Source organism: Cupressus sempervirens, chromosome 6 (genome assembly GCF_028749045.1).
Source record: "Cupressus sempervirens isolate cs-2001-9-10 chromosome 6, ASM2874904v1, whole genome shotgun sequence".
NCBI lineage: Eukaryota > Viridiplantae > Streptophyta > Pinopsida > Cupressales > Cupressaceae > Cupressus > Cupressus sempervirens.
Window position 1 is genome coordinate 548,624,730 of NC_143123.1, and position 22,142 is coordinate 548,646,871.

The window sequence follows — 22,142 nt, forward strand, 5'->3', positions numbered from 1 at the left end:
CATGAACTCCATATGCCTAGACTCACATCTTGTATTGAAAATGATAAATATCCCATTGAAGAAATTATGTCTCAAGATGTCGGTACCTCTTCCACTCCTTACAAATCCAAGATTATTCCTTCCTCACTGCCATCCATTTTAGGACCTTATATCCATATTCTCATTCCTTCCTCACTTCTGTCCATTCTAGGTCCTTATATTCCTTCTCCAAATCCTTCATCCCTTCCTTCCATTTTGGGTCCTTACATACATTCATCCACCATTTTCATATTTTCCACTTCATCCCCTCATGCTCCTAATAAAGATCAACAAAGGCACACATCCTTGAATTCCTTCCAACATTCACCATCCATATGCTCTCCACCCCATTTATCTTCATGCACCCATACCATAGCCAATGGAAGCAAATTGGATGCCAAAGAAAAAGAGAATAAAGTCAAAAATCCATGAAAATCCAAGGATCAACATGTCCCCTCTAAAAGACATGTCCAAGAAAAGAAAAATTTGATCCAAAGCAAAATCAAAAGGTCGCAAAGGCTGAAAATCAAAAATCCAAAAATTTTGTGGATACCAAAGCTACTTAATGTAGCAATGAATCTCAAAGAAAGATTCAAAACAACATCCAATTCTGCTAGTCCAAAGGCTTCCCTCGTGCATAATCCATCCCAGCTTCCATTTTCTAAATCCATTTTGGGTCCTTATGCCCCAACATCCACCATCCTAAATCCATCGTCTCCTTCATCTATTTTGGGTCCCTATATCCCAAAATCCACACTTTCCCTTGCATATCCCCCACAATTTCCTCCTTTCGATCAACCTTCAAGGTGTGTGCCAATGATGATCTTTCTGCTTCCTTCATCCACTCATTCACAAGTCTTCCAACCTAGCACCTATCAACCATGTCTTCCTATCACCCACTCCACCCCCTTAATCCAAACCTTTTCATAAGTCATTGTCCTCCATTCCCCAATCCACTTCATCCTTCTTTTCATTACCCTATTAACATCTATGAGAAAATAGTAAAAATTCCTTGAAAATAACAAAAAACAAAAATACCAAAGAAAAATAGCGAAAAAATATCAAGGGATACCATCCATGAAAATAGATGCTTGAGTCCTCCCTTCATTTTCCTATCATGTATCCATTGCCTTCCAATTCCACTTATCCATCCATTCACTTTTCCTCTTCCACTTGCACTCTACATTGGGGGCAAGCTCCATCCATACCACTCTTCCTTACATATCTTCCATACTTCCATTTACCATTCATTATCCCTTTCCATCTTTGATCTTGACTTTCACTTTCCTTTCCTCCATCCATATGCGCTTTCCATGTCCATCCATTATCCTACACACTTCCATAATCCTTTCACATCTTTGATCTTGACATGCTATCCATATCTTTCATCGCATAGTCCTTGTCATGTTCATCCATTTTCCATTCATACACCTACATATGTTCATCCCCCTTTCACATGTCCTTGATCTTGGTTGTCCCTACCTTTCCTCCTTTTCATATCCCACATTTCATCCATACCCTTCACACCATTATCCCTTTTTCGTACCCTCCCTCCTATATCCCTTATTCATTCCACTTTCATACCCATGCTCATGATCAGTACTACAGGCACAATAACAAAAGGTCTATACATGCTTTGGAAGAAGACATGCCTTCCCATCCTCCACACACTAGCCTTCACACCATCTTTTCATGCATCCTTTCCCACCATTTTTCCTTCCATTTTCCTATCCTTGGAAAGGGGCATTGGGACTCCTTCGAAACATGGTCCTCGGCTCCGCTTTTTCTGACACTATATCATTTGGCCCACATATCCTTTCAAAATTCCTTTCATCCACCAACTCATGTTGCTTTTCCTCCATTTACCATGCCTTGGTTTTCCCTTGTCATTGGTTCCAATTCATTCTATCCCACATTCAATCTAATTCTTCCAACTCACTTCAATCAAATTCATCTCTCCTCTATTTCAATCAATTTTCCATTCTTCTAATCCTTTCACATCAAATCGACTCTGCTCCCATCATTCTTCATCCTATCAACATCATTCTTCCAATCTCATCCACGTCAATTCTTCTACTTTCATTTCATTTTAAATCTATTCATCCAACTTCTCCATAATATCAAAAAAATATCATTGTGCAATCAATACTAATTCAATCAATCTAATCTTGTAATCTTGTACATCAATCCTAATCAATTCATCACTTCGACCCAATCAGCTGATAATCCATTAACCATATTCAAACATCACTATCATGGCATGAATCCTTCCCAATCCTTGGATGTGCATTACACTTATCATTAGCTTTGTCATCCTTAATCAACCATCGTCAATCAATCCATTCATGGGTTTTCAGCTTGACTAGGGGCAAAATGTTGGTTTGTTTTTGGTTTTTCGTGCATGATTGCTTGTTACTTGTATGCATTAGTATTTTTTGCATTTATCATGGTCTTTGCATCCTATTGTCCCAGGAATCATGGTCTTCCATATCATGGTTTCATAAGACATATGGTTGTATTAGACCCTTTTTGTCATGTATTTGACAAATTATCATCCTGGTTCCTCATACCCTGGTGCATAGTGTTGAATACAATATCAAACTTAGGTTGTTCACACCATTGCAGCATAACTTTTCCACTCCCTTCCATCTTCCTATCCATTTCGAGAGAACATCCATGTTCTCCTAATCCGCAAGTCCTCTCGAGGGGGCATACCCCTCCATCCTCGTCATCCTTCCTCATCCTTCCATGATTGCGGCATCATGCTACTAGTCTTATCCTGTCATCCACTATGTTTTATTCTTCTTTGATATAACATTACTAATGCTATATCAAAGAGGGGCAAAATGTAGACACCTAAAATTGTCCAAAACCCATTTTGTGACCAATTAAATAAATATTTATTGTTTATTTAATTCCCCTACCTTTAATTAAATAAATTTGTATTTATTTAATTACATTGGCCTTACCTTGATTTAAATAAACTAAGGTTTATTTAAATCCTAACCCATTCACTTTAATTAAGTACTTCGTTTACTTAATTAATCCTTTCCTAATCCCACTTGGAATTAAATATTACATTTAATCCTATTTGAGCACATGGCTCCTACCTTTAACCCTCACCTAACCTCACTACTCTAACCTAACCCACCTTTCGAATCCTACCCACTTCCCTAATCATGCTTGCTTTTTGTAATCACTTAGCTAATCACCTTTTAATCCTAAGTGTGTGCTCACATATGTGTGAGGGATGTTCACACTTTCCTCATCCCTCATGTCTTCTATGCCTCTTGCACACTTGTCCTCTTGCATGAGAGTCAAGGTGTCTCACACGTGTGAGAAGCCATGCCTTCTCACACCTCTTGCACACTTGTCCTCTTGCATGAGAATCAAGGTGTCTCACACATGTGTGAGAAGCCATGCTTCTCACACCTCATTGATCATGTCACCATCAAAGGTTGCTCACACATGTGTGAGTATATTACCCCCTTTGAATGGTCAAAACCCTAATCCATGTGGAGTCTACTTGGCCTCCACCTCATTGACACCTCATTGATCCTGAGAGATCCTAGCCCTTCATCTTGCATTGAATCTCAACCATCCATTTCATCTCTTTTCCTATAAAAGGAGAGCCCTCTCCTCATTTCCACAAGCACTATCTACCCCATTGTTATGCTGCAGGAATTGTGAGCAACCTGATGCAGGAGAGTCTTGCAAGAGAAAATTTATTTATTAAAATAAAAAAATTGGAGGAGAGAGAAAGTGACAAAAATTAGAGGAAATAAATATTAAAAAAAGAAAAAAGAGGAATTTCTATTTTCGAGGTGCATAGGTGGCGTAAATAGAAAAATAAAATAAAAATAGTTGTAATTCCATTTATCGAGGTGTGTGGGTAGAATTCTAAAAAGTTATGAATATTGTAGAAAGTTGTGGATATTGTAGAAGGTTATGGAAGTTGTAGAAGGTTGTGGATATTGTGTAGGTGGAATTCTAAAAGATTGTGGATAAATCATGCATTGGGTGGTAAGTGCCTATTTAAGCAAGGCATATGAGCATTTCTAATCAAGCTCGAGAAGTAGAAGCTTGGAAAGGTGAAAGCTCGAGAAGGAGAAGCTTGAGAAGCAGAAGCTTTAGAAGGTCAAGCTTCAAGGTGTGAAGCTAGAAGGTGTGAAGGCTTCAAGGTGTGGAAGCTCTCGAGGTGTAAGCTCTTCTTGAAGAAGGAGAGAAAGAGGAAGCTAAAGGGTGATTTTTCCTGAGTCTGTGGACAGAGCGCCGAATGTGAGGCAGTTTACAGCAGGATTGTGGTGGACTTGTGAGTGTGTACACAGAGCATCGAATGTGAGGCAGTTTACACTTGGATCTTGGATAAAGTTGAAGAAGAGCTAGTGACTGCAGTTTAGAAACATGGAGGTTTCTTGGTGGCTTGCCAGCATAAGTTGAGATCTTGGAGGTTTCTATCAGAGTGTGGATCTGGACTAGCTTGGGTTTGGATTGGATCTTGAGAGATCTTGTAGAAATTTTATTGTAATTGCTATTGGAATTTCAAGTATAATAAAATCGTTTGAAGCATTTTGTCATCTCTTGTCTTCATATTGTTGCATTCTTGGTTATGATTTGTTAAGGGTGGTATTAGAGCGTACCTTCATCAGTGGTATCAAAGTCGTACTTCATCAAGAATGTTATTGTAATTGCTATTGGAATTTCAAGTATAATAAAATTGTTTGAAGCATTTTTTCATCTCTTGTATTCATATTATTGCATTCTTGGTTATGAGTTGGTAAGGGTGGTATCAGAGCATACCTTCATCAGTGGTATTAGAGTCGTACTTCATCACAACCACATCCCATGAGCAAGGAAATCATCAACCACTTGGTGATTTGTGAGGTTTGCATAGTGCTATTTTGATTTCATGTTATGCTTATTTACATGTTTATCTTCCATATTTTGAGGTTTGCATGATCATGTAGGAAGAGATGTTAGTTGCTTAATGTTTATTCTCTTATTACATTTTTATGCAATACAAGAGTATCCTCAATCTCAACTAGTTGATGCCTCTATGTTGGTCGGGGATGAACATCTTCCAAATCAGTTTTATCACTATCACTCTTTTTAATGAAGGAGAAAGAAGGAGGAGTTGAAGAAAAAAAGCTTGGACAACTTTCTTCAAAATTTACACTCCTCTCATAGAATATATCATGTGTCTCTGGATCCATTAACTTGTAGGCTTTATGTGAGTCTGCATATCCAACAAAGATACAATGTTTGCTTTGAGCTTCCAATGCCTTACATTTTTGTGGAGGTATTCGTGCCCATGCTGGACAACCAAAGACTCTAAAGTGCTTAACCGTAGGTTCCCTGCCTGTCCATGCTTCAAAAGGAGTTATATCATTCAAAGCTTTGTGAGGATTCCTATTTTGAATATAGTTAGCACAATTCATTGCTTCATCCCAAAAGACTTGATCAAGAGACTTATTTTGTAGCATGCAAGTGGTCATCTCTTTGAGAGTTCTATTTTTCCTTTTAGCAACACCATTTTTCTATGGCGTATATGGTAGTGAATGCTAAAGGTCAATTCCCTCTTGAGTGAAAAAGTCTATTAGTCTTGTGTTCACATACTCCCCCTCATTATCTGTTCATAGAACTTTGATGGCTTTTCCTAACTGCTTTTCCACTTGAGCCTTGAAGCTGAGAAATTTTTCAAAAACTTCACTCTTGTGAAATCCAAGTAAAGTGAGAATAGTCATCTATGAAGGTGAGTGTATAGCATGACTTTCCAAATGATGGCACTAGAAATGGTCCCACCACATCACTATGAACCAATTCAAGAACACATTGTGCTTTCCAAGATTTCCCCTTTTCATACAATTTTTTTGGATGTTTTCCAAGTGAGCAACCTGAACAAACACCTTTTAAAAATAGAATTTGAGGTAGACCATTAACCATTTTCTTGTTGCTAAGTTGCTAAAGATATTTGTAGTTGAGAAGTCCAAATCTCTTATGCCACAATTTACTTTCTGCATTTGAATGTAATAACAAGGCTTATGCATTAGATTTCAACACAAAGGAGGAGAAAGTGTAAAGCCTTGAATCATGATTGGCTTCACATATTGTGATCATAGAGTCATCCTTAATGCTTTTCACTACTACTAAATTTGGAAGGAAATCAACTTTATTTCCACCTCCATAGTGAGTCATTTGGTAGACTGAAAGAAGGTTGGAGGTAAGATTAGTAACATATAGAACATCCTTGAATGCTCCATTGTTCATCTCAACTTCTCCTTTACCTTCAACTTCCACCTTAGTATCATCACCAACAAAGATGTGTGGTACCTCTAAATGTGTCATGGAAGAAAAATCTCTCTTTGACACACCCATATGATGTGTAGAACTCGAATGAATGATCCATTCTCCCTAACTAACAGTGTTTGTGAGTAAAGCATGCCCTTTGCCCTTTGCCCTTAGAATCTGAAGATGAGGATCCTTACTCTTTATAAGCATTAGGTAGTGGAACATTGTGTTTCTTCATGATGTTCTTCAACTCATCAATCTGGTTATGGAAACACTAATGTTCATCATGACCCGTCTTCTTTCAATAGGCACATTTTTTCTTCTCCTTATTAGTGGCCCCCTTCTTGTTTGAATTTGAGGAAGACTTGCCTTGTTGGTTGGATGTTGGTGTTGTATTTTATGTATCCTCTTGTTTGTTGTTCTTCCACTTCTTCTTCTTTCCCTTTCCTTTGTTTGAGCTTTGACCAACTGAATTTTGAGAACCCTCATTATTAGCCACCAATGCCTTAGACTTGGACAACTTGATAATCCCCATTGTTTGCAACTTAGCTTGTTCATCTTCCAACTATTGAGCATAATCATCAAAAGTGATTTTCTTATAGGCAGCCCATAATATAGTCTTTGTGGTGCTGTAAGAAGAAACATACGTGGAGTACTCAGATGGCAACTTATTATGAATGAGATGGATCAACTTGTCATCTTTAATAGGACTACCACAATCATCAAATTGTGTTCTTAATTCATTCATCTTAATGATAAAATCCTGTATAGAATCAATGGACATAGGATCTAGGGAGACAAGTTCATCTTCAATTTTGCAAACATCCTCCTTAGTCACTTAACCATATAGGTTTTTGAGGGGATCCCAAGTTTCCTTGGATGTATTATACTTCGTGATCTGATAGAAGATCTTGTCTTCAACCCCTATCCTAATATCACCTGAGGCTTTCCTATCTACCTGTTCCCAAGCAATAATATCACTTTTAGATACTTGATCACCTGTTGGTTTAGCAAGGGTACCATCTACATATTGAGAAACTTCATTATGCATTAATTGACACCACATTTTAATAGATCATGTGGCATAGTTATGTGGTGTTGATTTTGCAGACTTAAGATTTCCCATGATGCAAGAAATGAAAGATAATAGTAGGAAAAGAGGAACACAACACCAAGAGACACCCCTATTCACTCAATCAAGAAACCCCCCCAAATGAAATATTTTGGCACTTTATACTTAGTGCATTTACAATAGCCACTTACCAATTTAGGCCTTAGTAGACTTCTGATTTTGCTATTTACAACCTCCTTTTAGAGTTCAAACATGGAACTTTACAATGTATCTCAGATATACAACAATTTTGAAGTTTTATCAAAGTATTGCAATGCAGAAAAGGACCTAATTATGAAAGTAACATTTTTGTCCACAAAATCCTATAATCTGATTGCAGATTTGGAAAGTAGACAAAAAATTATTCACTTTCAAAACAAATGGAACCTAATTTGGAGTCCAGATGAGCCCGTACAAAGTAATTAAAGTTGCAAAATGCAAGATTGGATAGGTATAGTCACCAAAAACTACAATTTCTAACAAATTCGTGCACCAAAACCATAAAATAATAGCACCACTTAAAAGTTTAGGAAATTCTAGCCAAAAAAAAAAAAAAAAATTTGCACCTAATTTAGAGCCTAGATGACTGAGATATGGCCTCCCAAAGTCAGACTGTCAAATCAAAACTGAATTTGGAGAGGGTTCTGATCAGCAAACTGCAAGGTAAAATTTGACATCCAAACGGTCGTCACAATAGTTCAATTTAGCCTGGAAATGATGATCTAACAGTCGTCAAATTTAGGATAGTGATCCACTGACGTCAACAAAAAATGACCCCCTAAGTGACATGGTAGATGACATAAGCAGTACTAGTCATACAAATCTGCTAACTAAAGTACGACAAGGGCTATGTGTTAGCTGAGGTGGCCAGTTGAGATGTCAACAGTTGATGTGACTGGGTTCATTGTATGGCAGGTCTAGCCTACTGTAGATGTGGACGGATCGCCACATGTCAGTCGAGGTAGCAGTCTGATTATTTTTGCATAGAGGAGGCTATGTTACCGAGCTGGCACTGCGTGGCGGTGAGGTGTCACTCCATGTGGCAGAGGGTACATGGCAGGAGGGCTAAAATGTTTAATGCCGATGTCGGAAGATGTTTTATGATGGTCAATTTTCTAAAAAAGTAGCAAGGTGGATGTGGCGTTAGTCCCACATTCACCCAAATTCTACCTTTGAAGTCTTATAAATTGTGTAGCCTATGTGGTTGTAGTAAACACAAGAGTCACTGGAGGATTTGGTGTTCAGCTGCCAGGATTTGTTGATCAGTCGGCTTGTGTAAGTTGATGTCAAAATTTTAGTTGCCGATGAGAGAAATGTGGTCAACCGGTGAGTCGTAATTTGCACTTGCCCAAAATAAGGAAATATTTCATAGAATATACTGCGGGGCAGGGATTTCACCACCCGATTTCTGCAAAAAAAATTCTCTGCAGGTCTAATGGCCTAATTTTTTTTTGAAAAATTGCTCCGAAAATGTAGAGAAAATGAAATTAATAGATCCAAAAATATATTAAGCAGATGTGAAAATGATCATACTATACTTGCAAATTGGGCCTTCGAGTGTCGGTTTGCAAAAAAAATGGCCTCAAAATTGACTATGGCTCAATATAGGTGAATTTATAGGCAATTTTTACCAAATCGATGCTCCAAACACAATGGTGAGGTCTGCTTTGGCTCTAGACGCTCCCAATATCTATGGATACTCTAAATCTGTGTCAAGGTGTTCTAAGAGAGGTGAAGCAAGATCGGTCTCCAATGGCTACGAAATGACACTCCTATGGCTCTAATACCATGTAAGAACTTGCCTTAGGGAAAAATCACCCAAGACCAAGAAGCACAATAACTAACACAAATAAACCAACATAGTATGATCAGAATAACAATATGATATTCAATTCATTGTATAGTACACTAGAGGTGCCTATATATAAAGGCTTCTAAGATGCATCTAGAATGTCTAGGAGTTAGCAATATGATAAGTCTTACAACCAGGCACATGTCCACCAGGTGTGGATGATCCTCCATTAAGCATAGGAGTTAGTGCGATGATGAGAGGATAAGCCTACAAAGGTGTAGCATGTAAAATTATGTTGTAGACACCATATGTTAAAATAATAGTGCGAACAACTGTGTTGTCTACATGACGACTCAGTTGTTTATGCAAACTCTAGTGTTGTAGACACCGTGTGCTAAAATAGAGTTGCTCACTCATGTGTTGTCAACATGACAATTCATATGAGTATGCAAACTCCTAGGTGTCTAACCTAAGAAATAATAAATAATGCATTTATCCTAAGTAAAGTAAAGTGTAAGTAATAATTATTTACACTAACATGATCCCTAAATAATAAAATACAAAGTTATTGCTAACTCTAAGTTCTAAACCCTAGCCCTAACCCTAACTCTAACCTTAACCCTAATTCTAACCTTATCTCTCACCCTAACTCTAACTCTTACTCTAACCCTAGCTCTATTTCTAACCCTAACTCTAATTGTAATTGTAACTGTAACTCTATTTCTAACTCTAACTCAAACCCTAACTCTAAATCTAACTCTAATTCTAACTCTAACCCTAACCCTAATTCTAACCATAACCCTAATTATAATGCTAATTCTATCCCTAACCCTAACCCTAAACCTAATCCTAACCCCAACCCCAACCCTAACCCTAACCCTAATTCTAACTCTATCTCTAACTCTAATCCTAACCCTAACTCTATCTCTAACTCTAACCCTAACCCTAACCCTAACTCTAACCCTATGTATAGTCCTTACTCTATCCCTAATTCTAATCCTAACCCTAACCCTAATCCTAAGCCTAACTCTAACTCTAACCGTAACCCTAACCTTAACTCTATCTCTAACACTAACTCTAACTCTAACTCTAACACTAGCTCTAAATCTAACTCTAACTCTAACTCTAATTATAACCTTAATCCTAACCCTAACCCTAATTCTAACCCTGACTTTAACTATGACTCTTGCTCTAACTTTAACTCTAATTGTAACCCTAACCTTAATGCTAACCCAAACTTTAACTATAGTTGTAATGATAACCCTAACTCTAACCCTAACCCTAACCCTAACTCTAATTCTAACTCTAACCCTAACTATAATTCTAACCCTAATTCTCGCTCTAATTCTAACTCTAGCCCTAACTATAATTATAACCCTAATTCTCGCTCTAATTCTAACTCTAGCTCTAACTCAAACCCTAACTCTGACACTAATTCTAACCCTAACCCTAATTCTAAACCTAATTCTAACCCTAATTCTAACACTAACACTAACTCTAACTCTTATCCTAACCCTAATCCTAATCCTAACTCTCTCTAATTCTAACCCTAACCCTAATTCTAACTCTAACCCTAATGGTAAACCTAAACCTAACCCTAACCCTAACTACAACTCTTAACTCTAATCCAAACCCTATCCTTAATCCTAATCCTAACTCTAACTCTCATCCTAACCCTTACCCTAACCCTAACTCTAACTCTAACCCTAACTTTAACCTTAACTCTAACTCTAAGCTTAGCTCTGATTCTAACCCTAACTCTAACTCTAATTTTAACTCTAACTCTTACACTAATTCTAACTCTAACTCAAACCCTAACTCTATTTCTAATTCTAACCCTAATCCTAGCCCTAATTCTAGAACCATAACTCTAATTATAACCCTAATTTCAACTCTAACCATAACCCTAATACTATCCTTAACCCTAACTAACTCTAACTCTTATCCTAACCCTAACCCTAATCCTAACTCTATCTCCAATTCTAACCCTAACCCTAATCCTAACCTTGACCCTGATTAACTCTAACCTTAATTCTAACCCTAACCCTAACTCTAACTCTAATCTAAACCCTAACCCTAATCTTAACCCTAACTCTAACTCTAATCCTAACCCTAACCCTAACCCCAACTCTAACCCTAACCCTAATTCTAACCTTAACTCTCACCCTAACTCTAACTATAAGGCTAGCTCTGATTCTATCCCTAACTCTAACTCTAACTCTAATTCTAACTCTAACTCTTACCCTAATTCTAACTCTAAATCAAACCCTAACTCTATTTCTAATTCTAACCCTAATCCTAACCCTAATTATAACCATAACCCTAATTCCATCCTTTACTCTAACCTTAATTCTAACCCTAACCCTAACTCTTACTCTAACTTTATCCTTGACCTTTCCCCTAACCCTAACTCTTACTCTAACTCTATCCTTGACCTTACCCCTAACCCTAACCCTAACCCTAACTCTAACTCTAACTCTATCTCAAAATCTAACCCTAACCCTACCCCTAACTCTAACTCTAAATCTAATTCTAACCCTAACCCTATTTCTAACTCTAATCCTAACCCTAATTCTAACTCTAACCCTAATGCTAGCTTTGATTCTTACCCTAACTCTAACTCTAACCCTATTTCTAACTCTAACTCAAACCCTAACTCTAACTCTAACCTTGACCTTAACCCTAACCCTAACCTTAACCCTAATCTTAACCCTAACCCTTAATCTAACTCTAACTCTAAATTTAATCCTAACTCTAACCCTAATTCTAACTCTAACCCTAACCCTAATTCTAACTCTACCTCTAACTCTAAGTCTAACTCTAATGTTTACTCTGATTCTTACCCTAACTCTAACTCTTACCCTATTTCTAACTCTAACTCAAACCCTAACCCTAACTCTAACTCTAATTCTAACCCTAACCCTAATTCTAACCATAACCCTAACTCTAACCCTAGTTCTATCCCTAACTCTAACCATAATTCTAACCCTAACCCTAACCCTAACTCTAACCCTAACCCTAACCTTAACCCAAACCCTAACTCTATCTCTAATTCTAACCCTAGCCCTAACCCTAACCCTAACTCTAACGCTGACCATAACCCTAACCCTAACCCTAACCCTAACTCTAATGCTAACTCTAACTCTAATTGTAACACTAACCCTAACCCTAACCTTAACTCTAACCTTAACCCTAACCATAACTCTACTCATAATTGTAACATTTTATGCAACAATATCCTTGAAATAAAAACAAATTAAAGTTATACAAATAAAACACCATATGTACAATTAAAATATATAATGTTGAACAATAATTTTATAGTAACTTTATACAACTATATTTAATAATAAAGAAATAACCATCTAGAATTCTTTTAAAATGTCTTCCATGGTGTGTGGCGACTGCTACTAGCTTTCCTCGAGAAGGATGACTCTCGGCATATTATAAATATAATTATATATAAGCTAGTAATATCACTAGATTTGTTATTGTCTATGTGTATTTTTCCAAATAAAATATCTAAATTGTCCTCTTCTTGAATATCCTCCAAACACTCTAGAACATGAAATTCCCCAATAGGACTTTGATCTCTCTCTCTCCTCGGTGGCCAAGTCGGCCAACATCAAGAGTGAAGAATGCAAACGTTTACCCCAAACGTCCACATCGAGGTTACCGCACGCGGGCCCCTGACACGCGCTTCCCTCCCAGTTAAACACGTTGCTTCTCTCACACGTCTTCTTCTAGAGATTCCTTCCCTATTAAGGTCTTTCCCTATACATAACAATTTTCGTTCTCATCATTTCCAAAAGCCCATTGGTTTATTAAAAGAAATTCAAGCTTTCGTTCATCCAATCGTCCACGAATTCTTATCATTGTTCGCATTTTGTTTGCATTTGACAATGGCTCAGACTGATCGGCAGGTTTGCTTTCCCACATTATTTTTCAGTGCTTTAGGTCTCCTGTTGGTATTTTTTAGGCTGATTTTTTATCTAACTTGATGTAATTTTATTTGTAGAATAATGAGGGAGACTCTCAAATCAAGTACTTGGGATTTTTCGCTCGAGCGGCTGAGAAAACAAGGAACCGGTTATGTAGCATCTATGGATATGCGAAAGAAAATTCAGGGCCTCTGAAAGAGGGGGTGGATGTAGTTGAAGGAACTGTGAAGGTTGTTGTTGGGCCTCTGTACCGGAAGATCGAGGGCAAACCTTACATGCTGCTGCAGTTTCTGGATAGGAAGGTAAGTGGTTTTCTCATTTCGCTCTTTTTGTGCATTTTGTATGAAATTGACCTAAAGTTCAATGTTCAACTTTTGTTTGGGCTAGGGTTAGTGTTTTATATACTTATAATGCTCAAATTTCAATTATTATTAGAACTGTAATTTCTGTCAGGGTAGGGTTAGGTTTGTATAATAACTTAATGCCAAATTTTAAGTCATTTTGTTCTGGTTTTGAGATCCCTGGATTTCTTCTAATTTTATCCATTATTCACCTACAACCATTCCGCTAATTAGGTATTTGATTTTTGTTTTGAAAGGTTCCAATAGATGTGTAATATCCATTATTTAACTGGCTTCGTACAACCATCTCGGAGTATTTTTGGTGTAAAAAACGCGTATTAATTTTTTTACTACCGAACAATCACTATTTTGTTAAAACCATGCTGCGTCTAATATGTCAAGCAGTGGCCTGATGGTGAAATCTTATACACTGAAGTGGATATAATGGGTGTGAAATAAGTCGATTGTGTTATTTGAACAAGAGATAATGTTTAAGAAAAATAACGATGCTTCCGTCAGTGAAGTTTGCTTCACCACATCGGTATTTATCTTGGCAGCGACTCAAACATTCCTCTTCATTTTCTTGCTTTCCCACAGATATCTCCCAAGATCAATTTGAACACGCGGTTGATTTTGGGTAATGAGGTTCGTCTTAGGATCTAGATTAGGCTAGCCTAGGATATTAATGGTAGTTTTCCAGGGCCAGAGTGGTCCTTGGGTTTGCCGAATAATATTAGTGTTCTGGAATCGCAGATTATCAGGTATCTTCTAGGAAAGTATTCTAAAACATAGGAATCCTTGGGTTTGCTGAGTGTTATAGCTGTTCTGGTATCACAGATTATCAGGTTTCTCCTCGGGTAGACTTATTGGAAATTTAGGTCAAATCGGGCAAGTCAAATTAATTCTTTATTTGATAGGAAGTGTTACCAAAAATATAATTTCTGTCACGGTTTTACATTAAACTATTGAAATAGGCAGTATCTGTTACACACCCTTGTCTTAACGAAAGCAAGATAAAGCTTCTGTCAATGAAATATGTAAAACAATAATAGATATATTTAGAAGCCTGCTGCGCTTGACAAGCTACAAGGCAGAGCTGGAGAATACATGGGTATATACTTATCGTTAGTTTTAATGACAATGCCTTTTTTGGCAAAAAAAAAAAAAAAAAAAAAAAAAGAATTTTATAAGTAGAGGTCTACACCATTGAGGCACTGAGAGGACAGAGTTTGGTTATAGTCCTTCAGTTTAGCCTCAATAGATGCATTACAATCTTTTTCCAAAGTTTATTTGAAAAGATTAATAGATCCATTACAATCTTTTTCCAAAGTTTATTTGAAAAGATTAATAGAAAACTTTAGGCAGGGGTTCCATGAGAGGGGCTCAGTACCTCACTGAGAGGATAGAGTTCGGTTATAGTCCTTCAGTTTAGCCTCAATAGATGCATTACAATCTTTTTTCAAAGTTTATTTTAAAAGATTAATGCAGGGTTTATTTTAAAAGATTAATGCAGGGTTAATTTTAAAAGATTAATGCAGGGGTTGCATGAGAGGGGCTTGGGCTATATTTTTTTTTGAGAAGGGTACCTCATGATAAATTTTTTTAGAGGATGTATAAATTTTTTTTGGAGAAGGGTACTTCATGATAAATTTTTTTAGAGGATGTATAAATTTAAGTTCTTCAAATGGGACCTAGCCTCCTTACATTTAGGAGCTGAAATTTTAAAGCTCAAAGAAATTAAGAAAGTTGCGCAACTGTTACATATTCCTAAAAACTTTTAGTAGTTACCCCGCTCTATTTTTAAGAAAGTCCTCCTCCATGGAACCTCAGCCTTTCTCTTCATCAGCAATATCTTATTTCTTTCGTACTACCTTGGCACCAATGCAGTCTGAAAAATAATTCTGAGAAATTTATAGAAATTTACTGAGAAGAAAGTGCTAATTTAGGTGATATAGAACAAAGATGTTAAAATATGATCATTTCCTTCATTCTTCCTTTGGCACTAATCCAGTCTAATTCAGTCTAATTCAGTGAAAATATGAATATAACTAGCAATTCAAAATTTATTTATTGAGAAGGAAGAGCTAATTTAGCGATATAGAACAAAGATGTGAAAATATGAAAAAGTAAAAAATCAATGACCAAAATCATATAACCAACCAGCAAAGTAGATAACCAGTGAAAATATGAAAAAGTAAAAAGTCAGTGACCAAAATCATATAACCAACCAGCAAAGTAGATAACCAACCAGCAAAGATAGATTTTTTTTTTGAGGACGTATAAATTTAAGTTCTTCAAATGGGGCTTAGCCTCCTTATATTTAGGAGCTAAAATTTGAAAGCTCAAAGAAATTAAGAAAATTTATGCAACTGTTTCATATTCCTAAAAACTCTTAGCAGCTACTCTGCTCTATTTTTAAGAAAGTTCTCCAAGTTCTCCTCCATGGAACCCCAGCCTTTGCCTCTTTATCTCGCAATATCTCATTTCTTTCGTACTACCTTGGCACCAATCCTGACTGAAAAATAATTCTGAGAAATTAATAGAAATTTATTGAGAAGAAAGTTCTAACTTAGGTGATATAGAACAAAGATGCTAAAATATGATCATTAATTTAAGTTCTTCAAATGGGGCTTAGCCTCCTTATATTTAGGAGCTAAAATTTGAAAGCTCAAAGAAATTAAGAAAATTTATGCAACTGTTTCATATTCCTAAAAACTCTTAGCAGCTACTCTGCTCTATTTTTAAGAAAGTTCTCCAAGTTCTCCTCCATGGAACCCCAGCCTTTGCCTCTTTATCTCGCAATATCTCATTTCTTTCGTACTACCTTGGCACCAATCCTGACTGAAAAATAATTCTGAGAAATTAATAGAAATTTATTGAGAAGAAAGTTCTAACTTAGGTGATATAGAACAAAGATGCTAAAATATGATCATTTCCTTCATTCTACCTTTGGCACTAATCCAGTCTAATTCAGTGAAAATATGAATATAACTAGCAATTCAAAATTTATTGAGAAGGAAGAGCTAATTTAGTGATATAGAACAAAGATGCCAAAATATGAAAAAGTTAAAAGTCAATGATCAAAATCATATAACCAACCAGCAAAGTAGATAACAAATGAAAATAGAATTTAAAAATTCCTTTTGAGCAAATTTTATTCTTCTTTTTATACCTATTTATCTTAAATCATATGAAATACCTCAGATTTTAGATTTAGACACTTTTGCGGTGCATAATTATTGACGGAGAATATTTATCATTTAATTAAATGCACCATAAGATAATTTAATTTGAATATTTAGTTTGATAATTTCTAGAAATGACTGTAAGATATTTCTGGAATTTAACATAGTCAATTCCAGAAATAATCAAACTGCAAGCAAAAATTTATGGAGACAACTGCAAGATAACGTTTACTGAACTTATATATATATTGGAGCAAACTCTCTGCTTCAGAGTATTTGTTTGATGTGAATGCAGGTCACTGAATCTGTCTTATAATAATGCTTTCATTAGCATTGCATTTTAATCCCTCGCGACAAAAAAAAATGGATGATTTGGCCAATGCATTATAAAAGAACTGAAATATATTTTTTAAAAATTGCAAACATAGCTTCTGAGATTATTCAGTTTTTATAAATGAGTAATTACTTATGTTTCTGCATAGCTTATTAAGTGATTCGGTAATTTTTCTTCTGCTTCTTCAGGTGGAAGATGTTGTTGTGAAGGTAGACAGTTATGTGCCTCCGACCGTGAAGTCAACTACCTGTCAAATGTATGGAGCTGCAAAGAAAGCACCTGAAGTTGCTAGGTCAGTTGTGGCTGATGTCCGAGAGGTGGGTGTTGTGGGGAAGGCCAAGGAGGTAGGGAAAACTGTCTATGCCATATCTGAACCCAAAGCCAAGAACTTATACAATAAGTATGAACCTGTAGCAGAGGAACTGTCTCTCATGGCTTGGTACAAGCTGCGTCAGTTTCCTATGGTTCCTGCAATTGTAGAAGCCCTATTACCGCCAAGCACTTACTTTTTTGAGACTTACAATTCAGGTGTGAAGTATTTAGCTAATGGGGAATACCGAGTGGCCACCTATCTTCCATTGGTGCCTGCTGAGAAGATTAAGAACACAGTCTACAAAGGCTTGGCAAGAGACGGAAACGAGGGATCAGAAGTTCCACACGTCAGTAAAGGGCAGGAAGAAGATTCAATTGAAGATTGAGTTCTTTCTTGTGATAATTTGAAATGCAACAAGCAATCATTTGATTTAGGGATTCCAGAGCTTGTAAAAATTGAATTTCCTGTAAGTTCAAATGAACAAATCTTGAATCTCGATTTGTTAGTTTTTCTTAAACATCGTCAAATGTGCATGCATGACATTTGCGGCCTTTCTCTGTCTCCGTAATTTGCATAATATATAGTGAGTTTCACAAAGACAAATGCTGCACAAGTAGGAGTGTTTCAGTTCGACTGAATATCACTATTATTTTTATTTTGTATCCATGATATTTGCTGCCTCTTTGTCTTCTTAATTAGAATAAAGTTGATTTCACCAGGACAAATGTGTCGTGAGTTTCATTTGTGGACGGCCGAGAGATCTTCTCTGAATCCGTTTTTTAGTAACTCCTCGTTGTACCTGATTTTGATTTTTTAAATCTCAGGGGTAACGTTCTCGATACTTGGGGACGGCTACATAATAGAATTTCCTCATCCATCCTTGACAGTTGCGAGGCTCCAACTGGCTGGGCGGCATCTCAACATAATGTTTTTTACCTTAATCTGAAACATTGTATCAGCCAAAATAACCTTCAATCCTTACAAATGATCCATCAAGTTTTAGTTGCCGAGGCCCCGACTCGATGGTTAGTTGCCGAGGCCCCGACTCGATGGGCGGGTATCACAACATGATGTTTTTTAACCTTTATTAAAACTCATTCTTAATCTGAAACATTGTATTAACCAAAACAACTTAGTCCTAAATTAAAAGGCAGGGTAGGGTACTAATGTTTTTTTTTTACCCCCTTTTTATTATTTTTTTGACAACAATTACTTTAGCACTAAAGTTATTCTTAAAGCTCAACAAACTTTCTATTTTAAAATTAATTTATGTTGATTTATTACCTTTTTCTAATTGGTACATTATATTTTTGTGGGGTTTATTTTATTTTTCTATTTCAAAAAATACAATATTTTCTAACATGCATTAATGAATTCATTAATTGCACTCTATCTTTTACAACTTTATTATTGATTACAACTTTTTTTATATTTGTCACAAGTTCATTAGAGTCATAAAATAATTAAAACTTTATCTTTTAAATATTTGTCACAAGTTGATTAGTTTATTAATAAAAAATCATGTTTTTATCTTTCACAACAAAAATAATGTCTTATCAATATTAATATCACAATTTTTAGTTTTGAATATAGTATTTAAAAAAGTTAATATATTTTATATTATTTTAAAAATTGGTTTTATATAAATCAATAATTACTAAATTTGATTTTTTATTAAAATATATTATTGCTATTATTTATTAAAATATATTATTGCTATTAAGAATTGTATTGCTTTATATATATAAACTTTACTATATATCAATTAAAAAAATTAAAAACAATTAATCTCGAAATTTAACTTATGTAATAAAATTTTAAAAATCTTAAATTTGTTAGTTAAAACTCTATTCATTCAAATCTCGCAATTTTACAATACATTACATTATGTTGTATATTTTTAGACAATGGGTAGTCACCACATTATTCTATAAAATTAAAATTTAAAATATTAACTAAAAATCTAAAGTAAATTTGCTAAAATTTATAATTGGATTTTTCAAAACCATAATTTTAACAAATATTACGTCCAATTTGTTTCCCTAGAGGTAGAGGCAGGGACTCCAGCTTTCAAAGAGCTCTTGTCTATCGAGTTTTTAATCCTTCGTCTTTACAAAACACCTATATGAAATTTGGACAAATTTTCTTTTATAAAACCTTAAAAAGTAAAATATGGGTGGATGCGGTGGAGTATGATAAAGGCAGTGACTCAGAGGGGATTTTTTCGATTTTCACTTTTTTAAATTTGGATTAGAATATATTTTTTTTTTGTTAATTATTAATTAATTAATTTATTATATTTAAGCATATTGACAATGAATTTAAGATTCTATGACAATGTTTAAATGGCATGTCTTATTTAAGTCTTATCATATTGACAATATGAATTTAAGATTCTATGATGATGTAAGGCTTATCCAAGTTAAAAGTTCTTCATGTTGTCTATTTAAGATAAGATTCTATAGTGATGTTTATCTCAAGTCTTATCATGTTGACAATCTGAATTTAAGATTCTATGATGATGTTTAAATGGTATGTCTTATCCAAGTCTTATCTAAGTTAGAAAGTTCTTGTTTGAGTGATGTTTTGTCTATGAGTTAAAAGTTCTACGATATTTGAAAGATTTATGGTGACTATATTAGATTTTGATTTTGAAGTGATGTTTTGTGGATGAGTTAAAAGTTCTCTGATATGATATTTGAATGATTTATGGTCATTATATTGGATTATTTGAATGATTTCTGGTGATTATGTTGGATTTTAATTTTGAAGTGAAGTTTTGCCAATGATATGATATTTGAATAATATATGGTGACTACATTGGATTTTGAGAGTTATGTTGCAATTTTGAGGGAATAATTTCATTTATAGAGGGGGATATGAAATGTTTAGACAGCAATAGAACGATGAATCATTTATTTGGGAAATTTTAATTCTGTGAAATCTGATCAATAGTTTTTACTGTTTTCAACAATTATTATGATAGATTTCTCATCTGCAGGGCTGCAGAAATACCTCATCAATGCAGAAATACCTCATCAATGCTGATTAAGCGGAGAGGCTTTTTACAGTGGAAGTATTCATCAATGTAAACATTTGATTGTTTTAATAAAATTTGACATTTACTTGAATTTTTTAATAAAATGGTAAGATGTAAACATTTGGTTGTTTTAATAAAATTTGACATTTACTTGAATTTTTTAATAAAATGGTAAGATGATGAGTTGACAAGTCACATTTACATTTTAATAAAGAAAGATTTTGAATTGAAAATGAAGACGTTTCTAAAGTAATTTCTAATGTGCATACATTTTTTTAGTAAATACGTAAATAAAAAATATATAACAACTTATTATTTTTCAATATCTTATTTTTAAAAAGTTTACAGAAGAACTACAAAAAGCTTATAGGAAAATAAGATATTTTTCAATTATTGATCCTATGAATATATAACAACTTATTATTTTTCAATATCTTATTTTTAAAAAGTTTACAGAAGAACTACAAAAAGCTTATAGGAAAATAAGATATTTTTCAATTATTGATCCTATGTGCAAGATAAGATACAACTTGCTTTAATGTCAAATGAATTTATTGTGTTAAACACATTGAGAGAAATTTGATACTATTTTCAACAATAATTGTGATAGATTCTTCATTTGTAGAGGATATCTATTAAATTAAATTATAATTATTTGGTAGTGGATATCTATTGTCATCTATCTATATTAGTTTATAAAAAGGATGTGAAATGTTGTGACATATATAGAGAGGATGTGAAATGTTGTGACATCTGATTAAAAGAGGGGATGTGAAATGTTTACTGTTTTCAAACAATTGCTGTGAAATCCTATTAATAGATTTCATCTGCATGACTGTACAAAATTAGCCTAAAAAATTTAGGCAAAGAAGCTGTTAATATTCTGGCTAGACCAAGTTATTTGAGTACATTGATTTTTTTAATTTGCGATCATAAATAATGCTTGAAGCATTGATGATCCGATTCCTTCTTAGGCTATTATATGCTGATCTCTGACCGGACGTGTAATGACTCACACGGAAATAAGAACAGCGATCAGAAACTAATGAGGCTGAGAAAAAGTTTTGTTGGGAAAACTTATCAATGCCGACCGTAATATGTGTACTTCTGACTAACGTGACATTTTTAAATGGCCGTAAAGTTGCATTGAATTTTACACGGTGTTGTTGAATGGCGGTGCCTAAGAGGTTTCGATAGTCGGTGGTAAAGAAATGACAGCCTAAAATGCAATTTATGGAAAGGCCAGCGGTTTTGTTAGCAAGTATTCCGTACAGCAGTATAGATTGCTGTGGGAGTGATCATTTGGTTTCCTTGAAGACCTGTTTATGCTTGCTGGCATGTCAAAACAGCACCTTTTGTGCTTGGCGGTTGTGATCTTTTCTGAACCAGTCTCTGGCTCTGCTCGATTATTTCTGTTAATTTGAAAGTTGTCCGGTTATTTTGGTTAGCATGTATTTATTAAAGTATTAAAGTAGAAGTAAAGATTTAAGACCTTCTACCATGCTTTAATTGGTCGACCGGAATCTGTCCAATTGAAACAAATGTGGGGCAAGCAACTAAATTCTGAAGATTCTCTACCCTGAGCATGAGCTCTGTGAATGAAGGAGCTGCTGCATTTCGGTAGCTCAATGTGCACTCGATTAGTGTTTGTTCACACTTTCCATATCTAATAATTCAAGATGCGTGTAGGGTTTGTTTACACTTTCCATATTTAATAATTGAAGATCACACAAAAATTTGTTTACACTTTTCATATCTAATAATTGAAGACTAGGTAAA

The 22,142-nt window shown here is 35.0% G+C and overlaps 1 protein-coding gene and 1 long non-coding RNA gene across 2 annotated transcripts; both read left to right on the top strand.

Annotated features, from left to right (window-relative positions):
• Positions 1 to 13,001: 13,001 nt before the first annotated feature.
• LOC149553432 (stress-related protein-like) lies at positions 13,002 to 17,926 on the top strand. Its single transcript, XM_089788879.1, has 3 exons — positions 13,002 to 13,132; positions 13,228 to 13,452; positions 17,199 to 17,926. The coding sequence occupies exons 1-3, from the start codon at positions 13,112 to 13,114 to the stop codon at positions 17,706 to 17,708; spliced, it is 756 nt and encodes a 251-aa protein (XP_089645005.1). The 5' UTR covers positions 13,002 to 13,111; the 3' UTR covers positions 17,709 to 17,926.
• Positions 17,927 to 19,838: 1,912 nt separating this feature from the next.
• LOC149553433 (uncharacterized) lies at positions 19,839 to 22,111 on the top strand. Its single transcript, XR_016353408.1, has 2 exons — positions 19,839 to 20,411; positions 21,338 to 22,111. It is a non-coding gene; the product is annotated as an uncharacterized LOC149553433 (long non-coding RNA).
• Positions 22,112 to 22,142: the final 31 nt, after the last annotated feature.

What these genes read in the sequence shown, in the direction of transcription:
- LOC149553432 (XM_089788879.1), top strand. Translation starts at nt 13,112, where the DNA reads ATGGCTCAGACTGATCGGCAG. An exon ending in TGGCTCAGACTGATCGGCAG is followed by an intron (nt 13,133 to 13,227) that starts GTTTGCTTTCCC and finishes TTTTATTTGTAG; the next exon opens with AATAATGAGGGAGACTCTCA. An exon ending in TGCAGTTTCTGGATAGGAAG is followed by an intron (nt 13,453 to 17,198) that starts GTAAGTGGTTTT and finishes CTGCTTCTTCAG; the next exon opens with GTGGAAGATGTTGTTGTGAA.